Below are 26,307 nucleotides of genomic sequence, written 5' to 3' on the forward strand. Positions count from 1 at the left end.
GCACATGTAATGTGCATGTTGTAGTACTGTAGGGAATCTAGCCTGTTTGATATGGACAATAAATTAAACAATACTATATAATATATATATATATAACTATAATTATTTATTTAAATACTTAACAAAATGCACAAATAACAAATGAGTATAAAATGTGCAAAAACATTTATTATTAAGTGTATATGTATATAAATACAAGTTGAAATGTATAAATATATATATACTTTTATATTTACACAGAAATTGCACCATTCTTCGTAGTTTTGGCCATTTTTATTTTTATAAATGCATTTATGTGTTCCATTCTACATCAGGTTGTGTATTGAATGCATTTGTTTATTTATAATGATGTCGTTTATTCTGCTTCATCATAGAGTGGTCCACAGGAGTGGTGGTGACTACCTTTAACTAGCAATATGTAGCTTTGACTTTTCATAATTTATTTTTAACTTTTATGCAGTGATAGGTTTATTTTTGTACCATCAAGCTTGTTGTTCTTTACTGCTCCGACACTAGGGGAAGCCTGAATCAATAATTACAATCTTACTTATTGGGGCTTTAACGCTATACAAAGCATCAGTTTTCTCTGCTGAATGAAGTCTGATGTCAGGTGTCACAGTCTTCAAAGTGAGCTGATTTGGTTGTGGAATGTTTCAATTAAACTGCAGCTCCTGTGTTGAATCTGAATCAAGCGGCTCAATCTTTTCAAAAAGACAAGAACAAAGATCCATGCTTTCAAACTTGACTCTTTATTCGGATGAGTTATTCACTCCAGCGGCCTTCAAGACTCTGGAAGTCACAAATCAATCCCAAAAACTCTGAAAGGTGATCTGACATTGAAAGCCTGAAAAAAAATCCATTTTTTCTACACAAACACAGAGAACTAATTTTAAAGTCATTCCTAAACCAGCCTGTGGATATGAATGATCAAGTCATTCTCCGTGACCCTGGTGACCCAGCCTGGGAAAAGTGTGTCGTCAATGGCCCGAGAAATCAATAAAGAATAATAAAGAATAAATATTTTTCTTTTAGTTATTTCATTTAGATCTTTGTTCTTTATTTTGATCTATGTTCTTTATACTTGCACTTAGTTATTTTGTTTGAACTTTGTTCTTGTTCTGTTTTTATGAAACGAAAAAGATTCCAGAGGGATTGATAAAAAGGGATAAGAAGTCTTATCTATTCTACTGTATAGGTCACAAGGTTCACTTCAATTCCAGGCAAGACACTCGAGCTATCGCTGCCGGCTTTGAGGATCAGTTAAAACTGTATACCCTAAAAGTCCAAGACACATAAGACCGAGCCCCAGAAAATCAGTGAAAAGCCTGCAGAAATAAAAATGTCTTAAGATGTTTCTTGAAGGAGTCAGTAGATCATCAAACACAGAAAGAGAGGAAGATCGTTCCAAAGCTTAGGAGCAACAGCCTGGAAGGATTTCTCTCCTCTGGTCCAGAAGCGTGTTCAGGAACCATCAGTAGATTCTGATCCACAGACCTCAGAGCCCGAGCTGGGGTGTAAGGCTGGATCAGATCACTGATGGAAGGAGGAGCCTGACCATGAATAGATCTGAAAGTAAGAACCAGAATTTAAAATTATCCTAAAATTAATTGGCAGCCGGTGAAGCGTTTTAAGGATCGTAGAAATGTGAGTTCTTCTACTAGAGCCGGTCAGAATTTTTGCTGCAGAGTCCATTTCTTGCCAATTCCTCTCCTTCTCTAACTCATGAACAAGAACCGTGAATACTTGAACCTCCACATGTGGAATTTCATCGACTTCTGATTATGTGTTTCCATGAAACATCACAGGATCTTCTCCCAGAGGCTCCAGCTCCAGCACCGAAAGGCTTCTACCTGCACGGAGATGTTGGTAAGATCCAGTTCTTCTCCGGTTCCTCTCTCTCTCCCATGTTTAATTCTGCCTTCTGGACCCAGGGACGGGGAAAACCATGCTCATGGATATGTTTTACTCGGGCGTGGAAAACCCTAGAAAATTGAGAGTCCATTTCAATGGTTTCATGCTTGACGTCCACAACAGTGAGTTCTCCTGTTGTATCTTTAGGTTTTATTTATAATAAGAAACTATAAGAAACTACTGCCAATTATCTCCCATTATTACCTGCAGGTGGAAGTACTGCTCGCTGCAGCTGTGGACTAACATGACTTGTCTGCTCGCAGGGATCCACCACCGGAAACAAAGCCTGCCGAAGAGAAGGCTCGGGGAAATGTTCACCTACGACCCCATAGCACCGGTTGCCATGGAGATCTGCCATCAAACCTGTCTTTTGTGTTTCGACGAGTTCCAGGTGAGCAACACATTTGCAGCTGCTTTTTGTCCAAACACAACTAATGCAGATGATCACAATAGTTACTGCTGATCAGTTTTAGTATTGATTATGTTGTGATTAACAGATGCATCTCGTTTCCATCAATTAACAGATTCCAACAAAACAACCGTTTCTATAATGTGTCGTCTATAAACACAAATAATACAATTTAAAACGCAACACAAATATGTACTTCTTATTCTGTTATTATTCTTAGTCACTATAGATTTGTGTCCGGTCTAGGGTGTCCCAAACCTCTCACCCTAGGTAGCTGGGAGTTGCTTCCCCACCATGGAGATTAAGTGGAAATTATTAAATAAATTAATAATAAACAATAAATGAACTTTCCACTTTTCAATTCTAGGTGAATGCTGCATATTATAAAAACACTTAAAAAAGATAAAAGTCTTGAATCAAGACGTACTCTCTTGGTCAAACCTAATATACTGACGGAAGCATTGGTGGCGACCTCTAGTGGCAATTTGTGCGCAAGTAAAAAATGTATTTTGGAGCTTGTGCGTATAGATAAAATAAGATCATACATGTTTTTGTATGAGAAGGTCCACAGATGAGACTTGCATTTATATAATTAAATTATATAATAAACAAAACGAAATGTTTACACCAAGAATTTCTGAGCAGCCTTTTAATATTGAATTCACTTTTTATGAGATTAATAATGTAGATAAACCAATACATCTTGTAAAAATTGGGTTTGCACTTAGAAGTTGTGTCCTAGACTGCAGCTTATTATTTCCCTTTTTAAGTAGAAAATATTATCATGATGTATTATTTTTTTTGTTTCTTCTAAAGCTCGTTATTGTCTTTTCTAGGCAAGTATATCAGTGCCATCAGTAAATGGAATTTTAGGTATTTAATTAAATATGGTCTGGTATTTTACCAACACTTTCTAATATTGTAATTAAAATGCTACGGATGGAAAAAATATCGAATTTAGAAAATGTATTCGAGTTTTTTTTAGAATTTGGATATCAAACTCTATATGTTAAGAAATCCTTTTGAAAAGAATCAATTTTTCAATTATCTTTGAAAATAAATTATTTAATTGAGTTATTAAAAAAAAATGCTGAAAACAATAAAATCAAAATTGAAATGCAAAAATCAACCCTTCAATATTCTGATGGCGCTTCCGTAATTTCCCCCTTGATTTTGAAAGCATCTCGTCTCGGCGTCATTACAGCGGTTGCCGGCAGGTCAAAGTTCACCCAAGGTGTAGCCGCTCCCCGTAATCACCATCTGCGAGGATCAAGAGCGGCTCCTCTTCACGCTCCGGCCTCTCGCACTTCAAACCGCGCTGCTGTTTTTTTCGCGTCCTCATTGATTTGTTTTGTTTGCCGTCGCCGCTGTTGTCTCTTTCCACCGCTGAATGGAGGGGAAACAAGCGGACATGTGCGCGTTGTTTGTGATGCGTAAACAAGAGATGAAAAGGTTGAAGGTGGTGTTGAAATCTCGGGGGGCTCCGTACCAATCAGCATCTTCCTCCACTCAGCCATGCAAATGAACGGCCCCGGTATCGGTCTCCGGCTTCCTAAAGTAAGTGGAGCTAAAAAGCGAGTGGCGGCGTCGACGGGTCAGATGGATCTTATCCTCTTAAATGCTAATGACATTTCTCCATTCTCTTCATTAGCGATGTGCCATTATCAGTAATTTGAACCCCCCCTTCCTTCCTTCTCCGCATCGGGCTCTGCTAATGAATTCTGGCTGTCGAGAGGTCCGAGATTGGACGGCGAGAATAGTGAGAGCACGGAGGAACTGATTGAGCGTCATTGTCGCGAGTCGTTCGTCACCGCACACCGTCTTCTGCACATAAAGAGGTGTAACATCAAAGACCATTTGTCTTACCTTAAATTGACAGCCATTGACTAATTGGATGCTCATTTAAATATGGGGGGTTATTTCTAGCTGTGTTAATGGGGGGGGGGGGGGGGGGGTAAAAAAGTGATACACTTAAATATCGCAATACATTTTTTAAATGATACTGTATCCAGAAAATATTATTTGTCATTCAAATATATATTTTACGGCTTATACTATATATTAAGTGTGTAAAATACTTTTTTATTTTAACATAATCATGAACATTTTCACTGGGTTTGTTAATTTTTTTTGTTGCAATTAAACTTTCGGCCGCTAGATGGCAGCAGGTATTACATCCGCCACAGCTAAAGTAAGTAAGTAAGTAAGTAATTTTTATTTATATAGCGCTTTTCCAGACCAGGGTCACATAGCGCTTAAACAATCAAAACAATATTCAATAAAGTATATACTTTAAAGGTCAAGATAAAACTGATAACACAACAGGAGTTCCAGAAAATCAAGAAAAAGCCTGAACAAATAAAAACGTCTTAAGATGTTTCTTAAAGGAATCAGCAGACTCCATCAATTAAAAATTAAATCCCATTGATGACTCGGGACGAGAGGATACAGTCGACTCCAGCGACTTTTAAAGCTGATTTTTGGACATATTTTCATGTCATTCATCATCAAGAGTCACGTGGTCTGTAAATTCTGCAACACCAGAGTCAAGTACTAGACAATACTACAAATATATACTTGTTCTACAGTATTGCAATAAATCGTAATACATCTCAATATATTGTATCCTTGCCCGTGTATTATGAAATGTATCATATCGCCTGATTTAATACGATTAAAGAACTCTAGGTGGCGTAAAAGGTTATTTTTAAATGCTTCTTTTAAAATCAAAGTCCAATTTCAGTGGAGGTAACAAGGGGCTCCGCTTCATCGTGGTTCTTGGCTTTTTTTGTGGATTCTCATTATGAGCACACACACGGCCGTCACACACGCTGATTCAATGGCCTAACTCGCCTCTTCTGAGATAAATCGAGGCTTTAACACAGATGTTAATCAAGTATTGTGGAGGGCAGTGAGGCTAATATGCAAAAACACAAGACACCCCAGGATGAAAAGAGACATATGCTCGGAGTATGGCGGTCACGAGGGCTCATCTTGGACCGGGGTGCCACAATTAGGAAAACTCTTTACTGACGTTTTCGTCCGTCAATCCTTGTGAAAAGCAGGGAGGTGTTTGTATAGCAGCCTAGAGGGTTGTTTACAGAGACGAGGAAATTATCAATAGAGCAAGTTTGATTCAACATTTTACAGGGTAAAAAGAACAAACCTCTACATCAGTTTATTTAGACTAAATTCCACTTAACTTAAAAAGATAGTTCACCCAAAAGGTCCACTTATTTTCACTTCATGTCGACTAAGGGTTGGGATTATTTTATGGAGTTACAGGCAACAATGTAAACTAGTCGCAAACTGTGCTCACTTTTCTTTGACCTTTATCAAAAAAGACACAGTTAAAAACATCCAATCTCCATACTACTTGTCTGTTGCATTGTAAATTGTTACAAAAAAAATTAAATAAATTAAAGGAAGATCCCAGTTTCTCAGGATATATCTCTTGCAGTGTCTCAGTTCACAGCAATAACAGACTTGGAGTGAAAGATTTGCGCTGATGGTGTTTTTAGCCCAAAAACAAACGTATAAAAATAAAGTTATTTTTTTAATGTTGAGTCTTCAATGCAAGATGGACGTTACAGACGAGTGGTATGGAGGTATTTGGAAGAAGGAAACTGATCTCTGGTCACGACCGTCATATCAACCAACATTTCTGCCTGTAACTCCAAAAACACTTTGTATTATCCTTAAAATAATTCCAACCCTTGGTCAACACGAGTTTGAGCAGAAAAAGAGTGAAATTTGGATTTTGGGTGAAATAACACTTTTAATGACCTTGTTAGAAAGATGGCGTTGAACCAGGAGACAAAGATGGAATGTTCCCCCAACTCAGTAATGGATGGAATCCCCAGGGACACCCTGGAAAGGCTTTTAGGGTTTAGAAAAAACAATATGTATACATGTTTACCTCTCCAAGAACTAGCATCTTTTAGGATAAATTTCAATGGTTTTAACAAAAAGAAACATGAAATACGGTTAAAAGCACAAGGATGTTGTGCTGTGTTGATCATGGGTTGATGCCGTCGCTGCAGCCCCAGAAAACCTGCTTCATGTTCTAAAAAGAACAACAGAGGTGAAAAAGAGGGATACGAGAGAACAAGGATAAAAGTAAGAGCCCGCGCTGCTAATTGAAAGGTCAGAGCTCTTCACGTATGAGCCAGCGACTCATGAACGTCCTTGCGTCAGCGCCTGTCATCGACCTTTTGTTTATCGTGGAAATTATGTAGATGAAAAAGGCAGCAGGCGGTTAAATTGGATTTATGTTTTGTAGCCTGGTAACCTTGTGTTGAGTTCCTGTGAAACACACGTGCTGCTTTTTTTCATTTGACCTCCTCGGATGAATCTTTTTTTTGCCATTGTGACCCTAGTCTGGATTGGAATTGCTCCATTTTATTATTCTATTCTTCTCTTGTTCCCTCTGCATTCTGGCGGCCTCTGGGTTGATGAGTTGGCGTTCGCCGCTTCGCCCGTGCTGCTCGTCCTCAGTGGAAAAAGCTGTTTCATGACCATTTGCAGTCATTCCAAGCACTTGAGATGTGCGCGTGTGTTTGTCTGCGTGGCCATGACCAGCCACAAAGGAGGGAATAAGCAAACCTGAATGACACTAATCAACATGGAGTGTTAGATGCGACGGTGCTCCGCCGCTTATTTCTCGTCTGCTTCTTTCAGGTGACTGATGTCGCCGATGCCATGATTCTGAAGCAGCTCTTCCAGACCATGTTCAAGTTGGGCGTGGTGGTGGTGGCCACCTCCAACAGACCTCCAGATGGTACATGTCTCCTTTATTTTGCTAAGTTGCCAATAATATAAACGCAGATATAATATTTTGCATTTTCATTTTGTGAAGCTTTTTTTTTTTTGGGATAAGTTTTATATACGCAGTGAGAGTGGTGTCCACCAGAGGGCTCCCTACAGGTACAATTGAACATTATACAATCTATTAATTCATCAATTCTCTTCCTGATTTTTTTTTAAGTGACGTAATGTCCTTTGCCTGTACAGTTAATATTGTGGTTTAGACTTCACTGTTACGCTGATTTACAGTACTACTCATTTAAACATAAAATGTAATCGTTAAGAACAGGTCATTTATTTCAAAAACACAAACGTTTATACCCCAGGACCTAGTGGAAGCCATGAATTATTTCACCCACTTTACAAAACGGTGAACTCCCATGATGCCTTTCTACACACCGCTCTATTTGGCGTTGACCGATTGGTCGCTACGACACTATTCATTATAATCGACGGCTGTCATTAGCTGGGCGGCAAAGCATAACGGGAGCTTTTCAGGTCACCTTTACGGAGAGTAATGTTGAGATGGATGGCATCTCATTTGAAATGTTGTGTTTGCAAGTTCAAATAGATGTTGATGATTAAACATTGTTAATTTAAACGATTAAAAAATGAAGTAGTCAATACTTTGTAGATTTATTCTGCCTTCATGAAGAGTGAAGCTATAAAACGGATTATGTAGAAGTATTGCTGATACTTAGAAGGTGACATAGTGGATATTTTATTTATTTCAATTTTACATTACACTATTTTACTTGGATACTAACCACTCTAACTAGGGTTTTTGATTTCTTTACGTTACTCTATCGATATTCCGAAAAGTATTTTTTAATAATGTGTGTAAAATAAAACAATTATATTTTGTATTCCAATTAACATGCAAATATTCACAGCGGTTGTTCATTTTAGACTTTTATTTTTTTGTCATTGCACAGAAGAACACAGCAGTGAAACTGGCAACGAAATGTCAACAATTTTTGTGTTGCAATTAAATTTCTGGCCACTAGATGGCAGCAAACATAACGTCCACTGTAGCTGAAGTAACTATGAAATTCCGCAACATCCCGGCGAATGACTGAGGACAAGAGGACCGAGTCTCAAAAATGATACAAGTGCATCGAAAGCTATCGTATCATGAGATAAGTGTAACGCCACAGCCCTAAGATGACTCTAATATTTATAGGTAATTCAATAAAGTAGATTAGGAATCTTTCCATCGTCCAGCCGCCTAAGTGCACACGCAGGGTTCAAGGATTTAGGTCTCAGGTCTATTTCAAATCCACAATAAGTGGGCTAATGGCAGTGTGTATATACATTAGTGGTAGTCGGTGTGAATCGAGACACATGATGCAACAAATGGTATGTATGAATCCCACATATCCGAGTGAGTCCCAGTAAGTACAGTAGATATGTTGTGCGTTACTTCAAAAAGAAAATGTGAGGGTCCTTTTAAATAATAGATGTTTATCCTGTGCCTGCTGCGGAAACAGGAAAATCATCTCTGCTACTGTGTCCTCTTTTTGGAAGTCACTTAAAATCATCCATCTGCTTATTTTTTAATAATTTGTGTAACACTAAAATGGACTCATTCCACAAAGTATTAATTCAGTTTTACCTGAAAGACATGAACTGATCTTAGAACATGTCATGTCAAGGCCAACAGGTTTCTTATGCTGCAGTTCTCCTGCTGTTAAGATCGTCCATGCTTAAGTCGAACACACTTGTTATTAATTGCTCCCCTGATGGGGTTTTTAAAAAGCTATGAGCAATAATCAGGCATGAAAGACATTGGTGTTAATATGAAGATTGCAATAAATGTGGTCTGGAGAGCCGCCGGGAGATGAAACAGGATTTACTAAAGTAGCATTTTCCATTTAATCACTGATGCCAATGAGACGGAGACAAGAGTCTTTTAAAATAAATGGACTTTGATGAGCTTTTAGTCTTAGATCGTGTTCTGGGCTGTATGGGCTGCATTATGATAATGCATCATTAATTCAAGGTGTACATCCATCGGCCTCGTGAATTAACAGCCATGGTAATGCGGAATACTTCTTTTGTTGTGACCCTAAATGTTTCCACTAAGATTCTAGTGGTTTAGTGATGCAGGGGGAAAATGGAAAATGCTCTTATCTACTTGTTAGAGAGGGATATTTCATTTAAATATAAATAATACCTGTGGCCCCTATGTTTTATAAGCGCCATAATTTCATTTTTATAATTATTAAAAAAAATTAAAACTTGATCAAACATTCAGAAAACATAATTAAAAAAGGTTTTAATTACAACAAATTGAATCTTTCAATTTAGAAATGATGAAATTCAATTAATAAAATAAAACTTAAAAAGTTTCAACATTTGAAATTTTAAATATATATATATATATATATATATATATATATATACTGTATATATATAACGTAAAAATGTAAGCCACACATAACCAAAATACCCTTTCAAGGCCCTTCACAGAAAATATCAGGAAATAAATAAAAAAGATTAAAAAATTCAAAATAAACAACATAAAATGTCTGGTTTTAAAATATATCTAGATTTTAGGCCCTAAATCTTTCGAACCAGGCCTTCTTAGAGACCCAAAAAATGTTGGTAGGTGTAGAATATACCAACAAAAAACACAGGGTTAATATTTTTTTAATAATAATAATAAATAAATAACTCCCTCCAAACGGGTGGCCCTATATTTTTGTCACACACTATATATGAAAAATAAATCTAAATGCGTCTCTGGCATTGTTCAAATGGTTTAAAACAGGTCCAAATCTCACACACCGAGTCAAATTTAGTACAATTCCAAATGGGTACAAAAACCACCTCCTGCTGGAGAATTAAAAGTTCAAGACTCTAGATAAGACATACAGTAAGTAATTCATCAGGAAAGGTTCCAGATCATTTTGTGTGATGAAACTATCCTGTTGTTTTCTACGGTGGATGATTTTGAATTCAAAGTGCAAAGGTCAGAGTGTAGACTTAAGTCCTTCTACTGTATCATCAGTGTCTTTCCTGCCCAGTGATGGCAAAAGTTGCGGGCGGCGACTTGGACAGACTCTGGTCCGGGTCCAACTGTAATAAGCTCAGGCCCAAACATCAACAGCAACCACTTGTTTGCATTTGCAGCTGGAGAGACTCATCTTTTGTGTGTGTGTGCGTCTTTGTCCTTGTTTGTGTGTGAATCCTGATCTGTTTTATCTGTCTATCCTGGATGCTACTTCAGATGTAATTTGTTTCAGGCGAGCTAATTGAAAGCTCCATTCAGCGAGCCACCGCGGACATTGTTTGCCCTGAAAAGGCGACGGCCCTTTCTCTCGCCACCATTGTTTGGGAATGTAATGAATTTTATGTTGCTGCCGCTGCCGGTAGAGAAATCCATTTTTCTCCCCCGGTCCCGGTCCTTTTGTGGCGCCTGCCCACCCATGTTTCAGTTCATCAATAGCCACTTTATTTGCCAATCTGTGGCGGGGGAATGACATTATTAGGGGGCTAAACAGCAGCTCTAATACAAGCCCTCCCCTCCTCTTTCAGATCTGTACAAAAATGGACTTCAGAGAGACACCTTCCTGCCTTTCATCGACGTGTTGAAGGTAAAGTCAGCCGCTCCTTTATTGTTAATTTATTCATTCGTTTACAGCACATGTGTCTTTCTGTGAGTTACTCTTCAGTGGTCTCTGCTTGCTTGATGCCTGTCGCTGTGTCACAAAGCTGTTTGATCGCATCGACCGTGCAAAAATTAAAAGGTAGAGGGTTGGGGGCTGGAGAGGAGCCACTGACCAGGTAACATTTAAACACAAAAAATAATCCCCTTTGCAATTTAAAGGGTTGACATCAACATCCCATCTGCAAATCATAAATAAATGCATCTGTCATGAAGGGCCTTCAAACAGCCGAGACGACATTGCTGTTGATAGTAAATCCCTGCTACACTATAGTATGTACTACAGTACTTGTAAGTTGATATCATTGTTTTCTCGATATGTTCGGCCCATTTAAACGTTACAAATAAAACACACATTTAAGAAAGATTTACGGAGAGAGATAATGTAAAATGATAGAGATCTCCTTTAATAATAAGAATTAATACAATTTGATGTGAGATAATCGTCCCTGGTTAACGCAAGGTTTTAATACTCTCAATTTTTTTATATATAACAACATTTACTTTAACTTGCAGCCTCAACATTACATAAAGGTAAGTTAAGGTAGAACTTTATTGATCCCTCAGGAGGTCTCATTCGGGAAATTGTTTTTTTCCAATAGCCACAGCAAATACAGCAATTTTTCACAAAAAATAAATCAAAATAAAATAAGAACAAGACAGGATACAGGTAACAGATAGGAGGTGTCATCCCTTTTAAGAACTCTCTTGGTCACAAGCTCCCAGAATGCTTTGCCGCCCAGCCAACCGATCACAGCTGTCGATCACTTTTCTCACAGAAAACATAGAATGTAGAATTTAAACATGGTACCAAAGAACAATCGGCCTCCAATAAATGCATCTGTGTGGAGAAAGGCATCATGGGAGTTCACTGTCTCGTTGGCACCATAATTAAGGTTGGGGGCGGTAATGGTTTTGTGCTTATGGTGCAGTTTTTCTGCTGTTCAAAAAAATTCCTCTGTTTAAAATGAATGAAAAAGGACGGTGAACTTATTCAAGCGCTCAAATATTTCCCATTATTGGATTAAAACCAAGTGATGGAATACTTATGATCAGAAAAATAATTTTGATTCATGGGTAAATTGAATTCTACTTATTTTCACCATTAAAAAAAACTCTTTGTGTTGCATTTCAAGGGTTTGACTTTACACCCTCACCAGTGGTCACATGACCACGAGAGCGCCTCTCTACATTCACTTCCACAAACGAGGTATCACCTCGTCTCCTTCCTTCTCCCCCCCCAGCCGAGCCCCCTGCCCTCTTTAATCCACCTCACCATGGTCGTGAATGGCCGTTGTCCCCGTCTGCCCTGCACAGCCCTTTCTCTTTCAGACGTCCATGTTCCCCTTTGTGGAGCCATCTGGTTTTTAGGGTCGAGGCTTCTTAGAGAGTGGGGAGGGGGTTGGACTCCAGAGGTTCTCCATTGAGTTAAAGCAGTTTCAGAAGGTCACACTGCTAACTAGCTGACCCTTAATAGATTGAATTAATTCAAGTCATCTCCTCGCTATCACCTAAGCAGGACCGTTGTAAGAGGTTAATCCAGCTTCTTTTCTGACTCGGTTCTTTATTCAACTGTTAACTTCTTGTCAATTGCATCCTCTCTTGGCTGTCGGGCTCAAATCTTCATAGATTTTCAAGAAAGCCTTTGTGTGGAATTTAAAAGTGGAATTAGTCGACGATTGTGACACATTTTGCTCATAAAGTAACATATCTTAACTAAAATTAATGGTAATTCTGTTCATTTGTTTTTTAGTTCTCCCTTGAAACACTAAACTTCCTGTAGTGAAGTGAAAAAAAGTTGGTGCTCTCCTGAAGTATTTCTGTTTATCTTCATCACCCAATTCCAAGTGGTTGAAGTCAGCAGTTACTGGGTCAAAAAACGATACTCAAAATCTTAAAAACAATACATTTGCTTGAAATAATCTTCTGCTGCGGTGGAGAAGCCAAGCTCCTCTGTGTGGCAACAGAAAGCTACACCTAACTATTGAGGAATTTTTTTTAAAAAGCACAAAGGTCATCTGAAATTTCCTCACTGTGGGAAGAATTAAGAATATCTTATCATGACTCTCAAAATAAAACAAATGTATACAGAAAATATTGTTTTCTGAATATCTTTTCTTTTTTTACTTACAATCATCTCTGAAGTTTACTTTAGGTTACAAATGTGTTGATTTAAATGTCTATTTAATATACTGTATATTGGACATCTACTGTATCATCAGTATGTGTCTGTTTGTTAAAAACTCTTTAATCAAATTATTTATATGAAAAATGTGCTTAAGCCCCGCCCACTGAAAGCATGTGAGCTAAAATCTTGTTTACCAAAATCACACCCACTCTGCTCTGATTGGTCAAGCATCTGGGTTTATTAACGGCGTCATCAATCCCAGATGTTTCCTCTTCCAAGGGACTCGTTGTATAAACAAAGCGGGGTATGATTACAGCTGGCTGGAGGAGGAGTGAAGCTATTATTACATCATAATGGTCTCCGCTCTCGTAACCTCTCGTTCGCCGGAGAACTTTATAAAGTAATAAGTTCAAGACATGGTCATGATGAGGGACTTACTGCATCTTGGAGAGGAAGACTTCAACATTTAAAACAGAGAGAGTTGGGTTTTCACATTAGTTTCCCTTTAATCTGTCATTTCATTGCTACATATTCACTCTTCATGCCATATAGAAAGAACGCCGTGCAAGTATCAAGTAGTGACTTTACAAGGGGATGATAATATCATGTTGCCAAAGTTATGAAACCTTTAACTCCCTGAATGCAAAAGTCTACGGCTGCCTCACCCTGAAGTTTGTTTTTGCCTCATGTCTCTTTCATTCAGTCATTTATGAATAGTCCGTCCTCAGCGCTGCCGCAGACTCCATCAGGAAAGCTATTCACTTATTTTCAGATTCTTTGTAGCCACTGCAAAGCTCAGAGTTGTGTGAAATACGGGTTTAAGGGCTTTTTTAATGGACACAGGCCGTATTGTAACTAAGATACAAACACTCCATCACTCCACGGCACTCCTCATCCGCACTCCAGCCCTTTATCCATCTCTTTATTCTGCCACTGTCCTGTTCTGAGCGCTGGATTTTCTCAACCAAGGTCAGGACTCTATGTTTTGGTAGAATGGTGACTTTCTCTCCGCCGTCGTACAAAAAGCTACTGTTTGGGGAAACATGAGGGAAAACCCGTGATGCGACTCGTGTGGATTCGAACCATTCCTTTCAATGCACCCCCCGTTATTGTGGAGTGCAACAGTGTTCCCCTGAGTGTGGTGATGAGGGAGAAGAAAATGGAATGTATGAATAAAAGAGGTAAATGGAGGATCGGGATGAGGTGTGGTTCTCCTGCGAAGACCTTGGTTAGAAGGACTTTGAAGAGGTGGCATTGGGTCAAACAAATAGTCGTTCGAGGGTCGCATTATTTGCGGTGCAACTCATGGATGCCTGAAGGACCCCTAGAAATGTTCAAATGGAGAGTGAGCAACCCAGATGAACGGTGTATATTGGGTGCATTGAGACTGGGTTCACATTCCACAGTCTTGCCTTTTAGAGGGAGTTTGTCTGCATACTGTTCTGCATTTTATATTATATTGTAACAAGCTGCAGTCAGGAACCTCCTTTTTCACTCTTGTACAAACGGATGATTTATTCCAAAGGTATTATAATATTGTATAACTTTGTGGAAGGGAACCAACTACTGCACCAACAATACTTATGGTACCAGCAAAATGGTGAACTCCCATGATGCCTTTATATACTGTACACTGCTCTATTAAATTCTGCGTCTATGCGCCGTCTCAACTGTTTACGACAGCTGTGATTGGTCGGCTGGGCGGCAAAGCATCATGGGAGACGGTCAGGTCACTGTTACTGAGAGTGTTGTTGAGAGAGATGGGATCTCGTATTCAATGTTGAGATTGAAATCAATATTTCTAATTTAATGTTGTCAATATAAACATAGTCCATTTTTATAGTTATAAATAAATGATTAACGTTTATGAGAGTTTGTAAACTCTGTAAGAATATGGTAAAAGTTAATGAAAGGTTTATAAAGAGTTCAGGGGGGGATTATCAGGCCTTAACATGTATTTAATTCTGTGAAAAATTAAATATCTGTGGGGGTTTTTAGCCCAAATTAGAAAACTTTTCCAAAAATATGTTTTATAAAATTAAACTAGATTTTTTTTTTTTTTATCCTACCCAAATGTGACTCCGTGAAACCTGGTGGGCAGGTGGAGGTGGTGCAGGCTGGGATCTGGGGGGTCCGGTGGGGTCTGGGAGCGACAAAGGTGAGGCTAACGACTCAATAGATGTTTCCCTAAGAGGAGCAGCAGGGGCCGGGCGAGGTTGTGAGAACGACCCCGGAGACAAACCACCGCCGGCCAAAGGCGGGCACACTTTAAGGGAATAGATCATTAGGTGTAATTAGGGTGTTCACATCGCCACGTACCCCCCGACTGTCCAGGAATGAATAAATCGGCAGATACGCTGCACCCCCCCCACCTCCCTCTCTCGCTCCCTCTCTTTCTCACACACTGAAAGTCCCTAGTTAGTGCAAACACTTTGATGTCACAAGAGTCGTCCAGAACTTGTGCGGCATAAAGGCAGTGTTTTAAGCTTTCTCTCTTTTCTCTCTCCCTCTCCCTCTCTCTCTCGACCCCTCTATCCCTGCTCCCTCTTTTCTTCTGTCCCACCACACAAGGCTGTAAGACACACATGCTTGAATGAACGACAGAACCCACCGGCCCACCTCCCTCATCTCTTTTTCAGCCTTCCCACCCCACATTTCTTTGAGGCCCCGGTCAATTCTCCGGGGCCAAACAAAAAAAAGCATCAAATGTTTTCTGCTGCCGGGTAATGAGGGAGTGGACCTCATCAGAGCCCAATAGTCAGCTATCCTTGGCTTTTGTTGCGGCTCAATGGCGCCGCCGCTCTTTGAAAAAACTCAAAAGCAACTTTTTGAGGAGCAAAGGAAAGATATGGCATTGAGAGAGCGAGCGCCGAGGGGAGCAGAGGTAGTCACCTTTAGAAAAGAAGCCACTTAGTTTTTATGCTAAACAGCTGTCCAGAGAAAGCAGTGGACGGCCGGGACAATGCTACGATCGGAGCTACATGTGTTCGGATGACTTTCCTCTAAATAGAGAGGGATTCTCATGTCCGTCACCGGCCGCTGCGGTCTCGCAACCTCTTGTGCGCACAAGTGCTGCGACTCTTTACAAGCAGCATCTGCCTTCTCTTTTATCTAAGGATATCTGCTGGGTTTTCTTTAGCCGAGTCGCGCAAATTCTTCCACGTATACACATCCATTCAAAGACCTGTCTGGCGTTATTCTGTCATCGGAGAATGTAGTTTGAGGAATACATTTCTCAATAGAGGCTGGTTATTGTCCAGGACGTGAGTCAACATGCTACACAAAGAGTTGCGGCACTATACGCACAACAATACATGACGCACAACAGTAATGATCCCCTGGAATAGTAGAGACTAAGCCAGGAGGGTTTGAAATGGCCCTCATCGACTCGATTCTTCCCGCTTTTTGTTGCTTTTTCACCAACACGGTACGTAAAAGCAGACACTATGTTTAGTACCCGCTTCACTCTCATTCCAAGCATGCGCTGTTTTTACCACCCTAACTAGGTAAAAGAGCCAGTACCGTACATTAGAGTGTGAGGAACCATCAGTAGATTCTGATCCACAGACCTCAGAGCCCGAGCTGGGGTGTAAGGCTGGATCACATCACTGACCATGAATAGATCTGAAAGTAAGAACCAGAATTTTAAAGTTGAACCTGAAAGAAACTGGAAGCCAGTGAAGAGTTTTAAGGATCGGAGAAATGTGAGTTCTTCTACTAGAGCAGGTCAGAATTCTCGCTGCAGAGTTTTGTATTAACTGCAGGTGAGACAGATCCTTCTTGTTAAGACACGAAAACAAACTGTTGCAATCCAGGCAAAAAGACACAAACGCATGGATTACAAGCTCCAGATCATGTCGTGACACGTGTTGGTCTATCATGGTACATCTGTTGTATCTTTTAAAGCAGATATTAATACTTCTTTCGCTCTGGTTCCGAGCGACTAAAAATGTGGACGTCAACTCACTGTCGATTCCCAACAATTTAAACGAATGCAAACAATGCGAGAAGGATTATGGTATGTTGGTCTAAAAAGTTGTGCCGTGTTCCATGGACAAGAACGGACTTATGTGTGGTAGGTACGCTACTGCCTTACCTGCCTGAGGAGCTACCTGAGAAGGTAGCGGGCCCGGTGGAAGTCGAGGTCAAGTGGGGGCTGAAAGTGTAAAGGGGCCAAAGTCATTTAGCTTGGGGGCCAGACGGAGGAAAAACTTCTCCCAGGTTGGCGTGAAAGGTTAAATAATGGTATAATAACTTAAAATTAGAAGTAGAGTGTTTTCTATGTTTTAATTAATTAATTTTATAGAAGCATGAAGACTGACCTTCAATGAACGTGGTATTCTTTCTTCACTGAATCATATAAACAAACCCAATGTTTATTTTTGTCACTTCCATTGATGAATAGGTTCTTGGAGCGCTTTGTATGCAGTGTCAATATTTTCTTTTTATATGAAAATTTGTGCCAAATTTTATATTTTTCAAAATCACCTTGCAGGAGGGATTAAACTGATTCTGCCGTTTGTGCAGCTGTTGTGAATAAACGTGCATTTTGATAACAAGCATCCCTCTAGTATGTTGTGAAACAGCAAAATGGAGTCAAGTAGGAATGGCCTTTTGTCCAGAAGAATGTTTGTGACTAAACTTTTCTCTAACTTGTTAAATCTTACCTCCTCGTGTTATTCACTCACTCAAGAACAAGATCCCGGATCGACAAACTTCTCCACTTGTGGATTAATTTCTTCTTGTGGTAGTTTAATACGACAAAAGAAAAAACGTTTAAGATAGGAAGTTAGTTTGCGGCATTATGATTCAGTGTTTGAAGTTAAGTACACTTCAGATAAAGTAGTCTGATTAGGACTGCGCTTCTGATGCGAGGAACCAGACCACGTCGAGTAGGCGGATTAAATCTTGGAGGAGTGAGAATTTGACAATCCACTCAAGATGGATAATCAAGTAATGACCCGCGAGGCCTCTGTCTCATCTGATTATAAATAACCAATGGAATCATCATCGGCTGATTGTGCTTTTCCTCTCTCTCTCTCCCCCGCTCGTCTCCGTCAAGAACCTTCGGGTGTGACCCGTCAGCCGCCCGGGCCTCAGGTACCGCAGGCCCCCCCCCCTAGGCGGGGTCCACACAATGGCAGCGTGGAAAGACAAACCCGCGATTCTAATGAAGCGACAGTGTCAAGATTTTTCTTTTTTCCCGTTTAGAAAAAGGACGATTTCCCCGCCGCCGGGGTCACCGTAGGTTGATGAAATGACACCTCCCTTTTATGCGAGGGGGAGGGCGAGTTTGTCAGGTTGTTATTAAGTCTGATTCAGCCAATTGGCTGAGAGCGCGGACCCCGTTTGTTCGAGCGGACACAGAGATAAAAAGTTGACAGCTCCCAAGAATGGAGTATTTCTGTCCCCTTGCTTTGTGATGATTGCTAATTATCCCGCAGCCTAAAGAGGCCAGTGGCGGAAACTCACTGATTTCATAATTCACCGTAGCTGTCACGGGCAGAGTAGATGATATGTAATTCCTTCTTTCTTTTCTCTGATAGAATGGTAAGAGATGATGATTACAGTTTGTGCGGCGCCGCCTGACATGAATCCTGTTGACGTTTCGCACCGCACGGATGGGTTTGAACTGCAGCGAGACATAAGTTCACTGCTGCTGTAGCCAACAAAAGATGAGCTTTTTTAAAATTCAAGCAGCGCATCATAGCGTCTGACATGTTGAAGGAAAATGGGTTTGATTACTGCTCCGTCTACTTTCATTCTATCCTCCAAGGTTGTCGGAACCAGACAAGGGGCAAAAATCTTCTCGTTTTCCCTGAATGAACGGAATGTTTACGTAGCATCTATCTTTATGAGTCTTGTTTAATTAGATAATGTTTATTAATTAATCTTATATGGCCCTTTTTTCCTAGCAGGTTCAATATGTCTTAATTATATCTGTGTTTGTCTCTTTATATAATGGTTGACATCAATTATCTGATCCTTAGTTTATCTTAAACTAACTTCTCAATACGAACCGAAGTATACGCCATAATTTGTCTCATGCGGGCCATGTTAAATGACTTGACGAGGTTGGATGAGGCCCCGGGGCCTCATTTATTCATATCATAATTCTTCTACACAATACACGATATAGTGTGTACCAAATAAATAAAGAGGACTGGGAAAAGATCTCAGGGAGTGCAGGCCTCTGGCAAGCAGCCACTTTACACTCATTTTGTGATGTTATCTATTTATTAACCTATATTATTAAACTACGTTTATCTTTTCAATAGAATTGGGTACTTTTTCTGGTGTTTTAATTGCTGTTGTTGAGCTCAGCGTTAAATCAAGTAGAAGTATTGTTCTGGAACTCACTGAGAGTACTTTTTCCACTACATTCCAACATTTCCATAAACAAATCATTAAAATATATCTTTGAGTTATTTTGCTAAAAACCAAGTTCTCTGTGAAGTTCAATATTACGGCAAAATAAACAATAATACATGTTGAATAAATGATATACAAACATGCAGCGTTTATTTCTGGTTATTATTGTCCAAACATCCTCATCAACGACATCAGTGCAGACAATTATGATTACGATGATTAAAACAAAAACATCATTAATATTAAAGGGGAAATCATCGACAGACGATTTAAACATCAACAACGATAACAACGGTACTAAAATGTTAAACACAACAATGACAAAGACCAAACAATAAGAACATATCTAAACAATAAGAAATAAATGATCCATTCAGTAGAAGAGAGAATAAATACAGATTTGAATGATTGAATTTTACATTTCAAATTTTGAAACTCTTGAGTTTTATTGAAATGTTGTATATTTGTTTTATATGGCTTTATTTGAAGTCAATGTTAAAATTAAATAGTTTTTCAAAATGTTTACATTCTTTATTTTGTTGCCTTTTTATTGCGCCTTTACTCATGTTAAACTTGAAGAAGCTGTTAACAATTTTTTTTTTTTTTTTAACAGGATCGTTGTCATATCGTTTCCCTGGACTCCGGGATCGACTACAGGATGTCGGACCAGACCGGTGCGGGGAGATTCTACCACCTGTAAGACACGCATAAAACAAACATGATTATAACCCACAACCGTTACTGCGAGATGGAAGAGCAAACGGACCTTACGCGACTCTGGTGTTTGAAGTGTTGAAGAGGCACATCACGTAGACACCATCATGACACACTGTTGCTCATTTCTGCACCAGATCTTCATGTGCTCTGCTTCGTTTCTAGAGTGTACCCCAACCTTTCAGTTAAGACACAAGTAAACACACACTTTATGTTCAAACTAATGCTTATGTTTAGAGCCGAGTATCTCATTTTCTACTGACGGAGTGAAAAGCTAAGTACCTCCCTCCGCGCCGCTCATTTCCACCTCCCTGTAATGCAGCCACTTCAGCGTTATTAATTTCATATCCTATTATCTGTGTTTGCAGTGCGAGGGAACCTGGAGCAGAGGCCCTCATGGATTCGCTATTCCAGGAACTGGCACTGAGACAACAGGGCTGTAAGAGGAAATTAAAATCACTCTAATGTGCTGTTGAATTGCTGCTGTAGTTCGATCCACTTTGGAGTTAGCAATCCATTAGACCCAAGTGTTTATATTTACTTTCACATATAAATTCCGCCCAGCTCCCTCGAGAGAGTGTGTATTGGCAAGAATCTGGTGATACAATACGTCTCATGATACAGAGGAAACACTTGAGTAACAAGGATGTATTTGTATTATTGTCCGAGGTTCTGGACTCTTGATGAAGACACTTGATGAAGTCATAACTTCTTTCATTTTTTTAAAATCAAAATAAGTCCAAACATCAGCTTTAAAGGCAGCTGGAGCCGACTGTATCCTCTCATTCTCAGTCATCACCGGGATTTCGCAGGATTTTATTTTTCCTTTAGCCGTGGAGAACCTAATGACTGCTCGCATTTAGAGGCCCCGGATTTTGACTGAATATCATGAAAAAATATTTGCTATATTTAAGTGTACCGAAGGTAAATGACATGAAAAGTATTATTATTATAACCATTATATGACGGACGCAGCTCAATTAGCTTTTGGAGGTTCCAGGTTTAGCCACTCCCTAGTGGCAGCTCTTCACATCCTAACTCGAGTAGAGTCTAGCAAACCTGTGGAAAAAATAATAATAATAATAATTTTTCAAAGGTGAGAGTAGATCAAACACAGATTTTTCTGTCTGGTGGCATAATTATACCAACCTTTTTTATATTGAATTTAAAAGTCAATGACTTCCAAAATATTGAATTTAGAAAATGTATTTATTACTTATTTAAAAACCAACTCTTTGTTTAAAAAAAAAATCCTTTTGAACATTTTTACGAAAAGATCAACTCAAAATTCAACCTTTTAATGTAAAAATGATGTGTTTCAAGTGTTACTTTTTTTTTAAAAAGCTTTTTTCCATTTTTTTTTTATGTCAATGTCATCTGATTAAATATTGATCTTTTTCTGAATTGCCATTCAGATCCAGGGATCAGGGTCTTTTGAAGGATTTGTCGCTCATTAAATAACAAAAAGCAATCTAACAATCTTTACTTCTAATTTGAGTAAAAGAAGTGAATAAAAAAGAGAAACATTTTAATATAATAATAATAACATAATATACTAATACACTAATAATAAAAAAAGTCATTTTCACATCTTGACTAGACATTAAATTGGGTGACTTGATTCATTCTTCTATGTTTATTATGTTCATAATCAGTACGTTTGATTGTTTGATTTGTTACTTTTTCATAATAGAAATATATTCTCATGTACGAACCATGTGATGCTGTATATGTTTTAATTCTGAATACAAGGTCAAAGGGCACTGAGACAACGGTCCTGACAAAGATACAGAATCTCTATTCATGCCAAACGGCAAACTGCAGAAAAAACAAACCGCAGACATTTTTATACAAGCAGAATCTTCTGTTCATGGCTTTAGTTGTGGCGACCTCCACGTCTCTCGCTGATGCTCTCGCTGCCTCCGACAGGTCCTGACCTCTCTCTCGAGAAGAGTTGTTGGATGGGGTTCAAAGCTTGCAAGGTTTACCAAAACATCCCATTGTAGCTTAGTAGTCAATTAAAGGAGCATGTTCTTCTTTGAAGGACAGCTGGAGAAAGTTGATCATTTTAGTTCATCCCTCCCTCCCCCCTGCGGCTGGTCTGCTGCCCCCTTGTGTTTATTGGAAATCATTCCAGATACCAATATTTATTCAGTAATGTATTCAATTAATTCGTCCTATTTAATAATTCTGTCCTTGCACTTCTCTCAACTGTTTAACCAATGATGAGCTCAAAGCTTGTCTTATGTACCACTTTTGAAACTACTCAAGTCCTTCTCTTATGTCCTGAATCATCGCCTGAACCTGCCGTGACACTTGACAAACAAGGCTGAAGATCCATTAATACTGTGCGCCGTGTTTCCATAGCAACGCGTCCTCGGGTGCTGACCGTGCTCGGCAGAGACGTGGAGCTGAAAAAGACCTGCGGCACCGTCGCTGACTGTACTTTTGATGAGCTGTGCGGCCGAGTGAGTCTTCTCAGCCATTATTGACATTTTTTTAAAACACATTTTTATCTTGTATTCAAGTTGTTCTCCTTCTGTGTCAGCTCTCAGAGACGTCCGTTCAGTTTACACCCGGATAAATACATTCAATTAGTCATGAAAGTCATTTTAAGAAGTGTTAGTTTTAACGTGTGTTACAGGGCTGTAAGTGAGAAAGCCTTTATCCTCCACATTCTACTTTTTTATCCTCCTCCTATATTTTTTTTCTTCCCTTTCTCTGCTTTTCTTTCTCATCTTATTCACCTGATTTTTCTTCCTCTACCTTGCTCTTAACAGAGTTTACCTCTTACTGCTTTTTCTTTATCATTTCTACCTCTTTCTACCCCATTATTCTTTTTCTAAACGTTTAATCCCCTGTTGCTCAAACCCTCTCCTTATTCGGTCTTTTACTGCCCTCTACCGGTCAGTGATTAAATTGTGCCAGAAAATGTCTTCAACACGTTTGATTAGAAATGATCTAAAATATTTAAGAATACGCAGGAAGCTGAGCAGAAGATGTTCCTTTGTTTTTTTCTATTTTATCTTCTTTTTTTTTTGTCTTTTGAAGTGTTATTAATGAATCTTATTTGGTTGTCAATTTAAACATACTTCAGTTCACTTTTGAGCCAGGCCTGAACCCGGATCCGTCTCTCTGTGTCGTGTTAATAAAGTTCTGTTCCCTCTCATCCTTCCATCCTGCTCTGGTTTTCCACTGAGTTTCCACTTGTTTGTTTCACATCACAGCCACTAGGGGCCGCTGACTACCTGGAGATGGCTCGACTCTTCGACACGGTCTTCATCCGCCATGTCCCGCTGCTGACCCTGACCCTGAAGGACCAGGCCCGACGCTTCACCACCCTGGTGGACAACTTCTACAGCTACAAGGTAAAGGATGGGGGGCCACATGTGGCTCTTCCACTGTTTTCATCCGGTGGGACTTATAATGTTTGTGACGACGAAATCATTTTTCATTTTTATACATATTTTCACAATTCATTTTACAGGCAGGTAGTACAGTTAACTTTGATCTATTTTTTGCGAGTATTTCTTATACTTTAACTACTATAACTTTTACGTTAAATGTACATAATCTTTTAAAAAAAAAAGGCTTTTTATAATATTTATTATGTAATCACTTATGTATCTTTTTGGGTCAGTATTTTTTGTTCTGGATTACCAACTGGATCCATGGGTCTTTTGAAGGATTTGTCACTTTCTGTGTAGAACGAGCTAACAATCTTAACTCATAGTATGTGAGTAAAAGAAGAGAAACTTTTTTATTTAATAATAATAATAACATAATATCCTATAATAGAAAAATGAATGTTCACACATTGAGTAGACATTTGTTTGGGTGACTTGAAAAAAACACATTCTTGTTTACATAATCATTATTCTTAATTGTGAGTTGATCAAAACACATTTTTTAAAGGCACAACCTATAGGTTTTAATTAAAGTTTATGGCTCCACCTAGTGTCCAAATAGAGTAACTGCAATGTCCCACATGCATTTCTACATGTACATTTGTTTACTTCCTGGTGACTTCAAAATGTATCTTAGCGTTACATATGAAAACACTGTAAAGCATTTTGATTGACACGTGACACTCTTAGCCTTCAGCTGTCCATCCACATCCATGGGTCTTTTTGAGGATTTGTCACTCTCTCGCTCACTCTCTCTCTCCTAATGTGTGTCTTGTGCAAGCGAGTTCTGTGAGGCAACCTTGTGTCTTATTGTTCGTGCTTCCCTCAGTCGCATTTAAAATACTTTATATATACATGAACTGAATGAAGCAAAATAACATTTGTTTTGAGATCGACCCTCTATGAATTATTTTTTCTTAAATTCCATTTCATTCTTCCACTGAGTCCAAATAATCCAGAACCAGTGACGATAATAAAAAACATATTTTTGACGAGCAGTATTGTGTGAGTGAGTTGAGATTGATGCCTGGTCATGCCTGGACCTCCTCCCCGGTCAGACTTTCTAAGCCCCCTCTGGGTTCAAATTGCTGGTTAAAGTTCCATCGTGGTCCAGGTGAGGTTGGTTCTGCTCGCCGACGCCCCGTTAGACCGGATCTTCGTCCACTCAGGAGGGGAAGACGACAGAGACCGACAGCTTCTGGACGACCTGGGCCTGAGCGGGGTGAGACACCTACGTATTCTATGTATCAGCCAAAACATTATGACCATTTGTATAGTTTTAAAGTTTGTCCCTTTGTTTTATTTGTATTGTTTTCATGATGGTCTTGAGGAAAGTTCTGGCGACTTTTTCAGGAGGCAGCCGAGCACCTGAGTCTCTTCACGGGGGAGGAAGAGGTCTTTGCCTTCCGTAGAACCGTGTCCAGACTGGTGGAGATGCAGACCGAGAGCTACTGGGTCGAAGGAGATCGAAGTATTAATGCAACAAATGTGGGCGACTGACTCTCACACAGACACTCACCAAGATTACCTCATTTTATCTCATTAAATGTCTGACAAATGCTGTATTTATGATAATAAAAATTAAAAGTTAACTAACAAAACACTGATCTAATCTGTCTGTGATTTTTATTCTTGTTCAATTTCATAAAGATATTAAAAAAAATAAACTTTTGCTAACATATTTTATATATTATTTATATTTTATTTATGTATTCATGTGTACATTACATTTATGAGATAGTTTTATCATACTCTATTTTTATATTTAATTGTATTATAAATCAAAAGAATTGCATTTTTTTCATTTTATTTTCTGTAGGGATATAAATATGCTTTATTTTTTATATATTCATCAAAATCCCGTTTTGTTTTCTCTTTTTAAACAATGTTTTTGAATATTAACTTTTTAGATTAAAGTATTTCAGCAGATTAAAAATAATAATAATAATAATAAGGACATCGATAATAACTTAAGTAAATAATAAATCAAGTTATGTATACATTACATTTATGAGATATTTTTATCTAATCTTTTAATTTTTAATTTTATTATAAATCAATAGAATTGCATATTTTTATTTGATTTGCTGTAGGGATTAAGAAGCACAATTATGTTTGTTTTTCTATATACATATTCATCAAAATCCCGTTTTGTTTACTCTTTTTAAAAAATGTTTTTGAATATAAACGTTTTAGATTAAAAGTATTTTAGCTGATCAATTGATGATTACATCGATAATAACTTAAGTAAATAATAAATCATGTTTTGATGGACATTTGCAAAATTGCTGCCATTAAAGATATAAATATTAACCTGAATTTTCAATTCAAAGGCGATATATTGCGATATGAGACGATGCTCTAGTTGACCTCTGGGGGGCAGTAGAACTTCACAATCGCAGTGCTGTGACTATGACGTCACTGCAGCGCAAACTCCACCAGACTTCCATGATGTTTTCATGGTTACGTGACTGCAGAACAAAAGCTGTTGAAAACTATGATTTTACACTTTCAAATCCACCGTTTCAGATTGATAAAGACGCGTTTGTTTCGAGAAAACAAAGCGTGTCAATGTGTCAAGACTTGTCCCGGACCAAAGGTCACCCACGTCATTGTTTATTGTTTTTGAATATGTTTTTTAAAAATGTGTTTTTAAGTCGTTCTGCAATTAAAATGTTTATTTTTGGTTAATAAACTGTGGAACTGATTATTGTATTTACTATACTTTTAATGTTAACATTTCTCTGAGTTAAATAAGTTAAAAACTCATTTTTTTAATCCCTTTGTTGAACCAAAAACATTCATAAGAATGTAAGTACATGTAAGTACAGCTCGTCCGTGTGGGAAAATGATATTGATGTGTTTATGTTGATGTCCTGGTGTGGCACCT

At 38.6% G+C, this 26,307-nt stretch overlaps 1 protein-coding gene across 1 annotated transcript in view; it reads left to right on the plus strand.

The window, feature by feature from the left end:
- The window catches only part of afg1lb (AFG1 like ATPase b), a 31,482-nt gene extending 6,483 nt beyond the window's left edge, over window positions 1–24,999 (plus strand). The window contains exons 3-13 of the mRNA XM_087805005.1: window positions 1,806–1,866; window positions 1,932–2,033; window positions 2,175–2,302; window positions 7,001–7,100; window positions 10,667–10,725; window positions 19,910–19,992; window positions 20,379–20,449; window positions 22,378–22,478; window positions 23,238–23,378; window positions 24,532–24,639; window positions 24,771–24,999. Coding sequence (XP_087661131.1) covers window positions 1,806–1,866; window positions 1,932–2,033; window positions 2,175–2,302; window positions 7,001–7,100; window positions 10,667–10,725; window positions 19,910–19,992; window positions 20,379–20,449; window positions 22,378–22,478; window positions 23,238–23,378; window positions 24,532–24,639; window positions 24,771–24,917 — 1,101 coding nt within the window. The 3' untranslated portion in view covers window positions 24,918–24,999. The remainder of the gene's footprint in view (window positions 1–1,805; window positions 1,867–1,931; window positions 2,034–2,174; window positions 2,303–7,000; window positions 7,101–10,666; window positions 10,726–19,909; window positions 19,993–20,378; window positions 20,450–22,377; window positions 22,479–23,237; window positions 23,379–24,531; window positions 24,640–24,770) is intronic.
- Window positions 25,000–26,307: the final 1,308 nt, after the last annotated feature.

Source organism: Callionymus lyra, chromosome 13 (genome assembly GCF_982586985.1).
Source record: "Callionymus lyra chromosome 13, fCalLyr1.hap1.1, whole genome shotgun sequence".
In the NCBI taxonomy this organism is placed as follows: domain Eukaryota; kingdom Metazoa; phylum Chordata; class Actinopteri; order Syngnathiformes; family Callionymidae; genus Callionymus; species Callionymus lyra.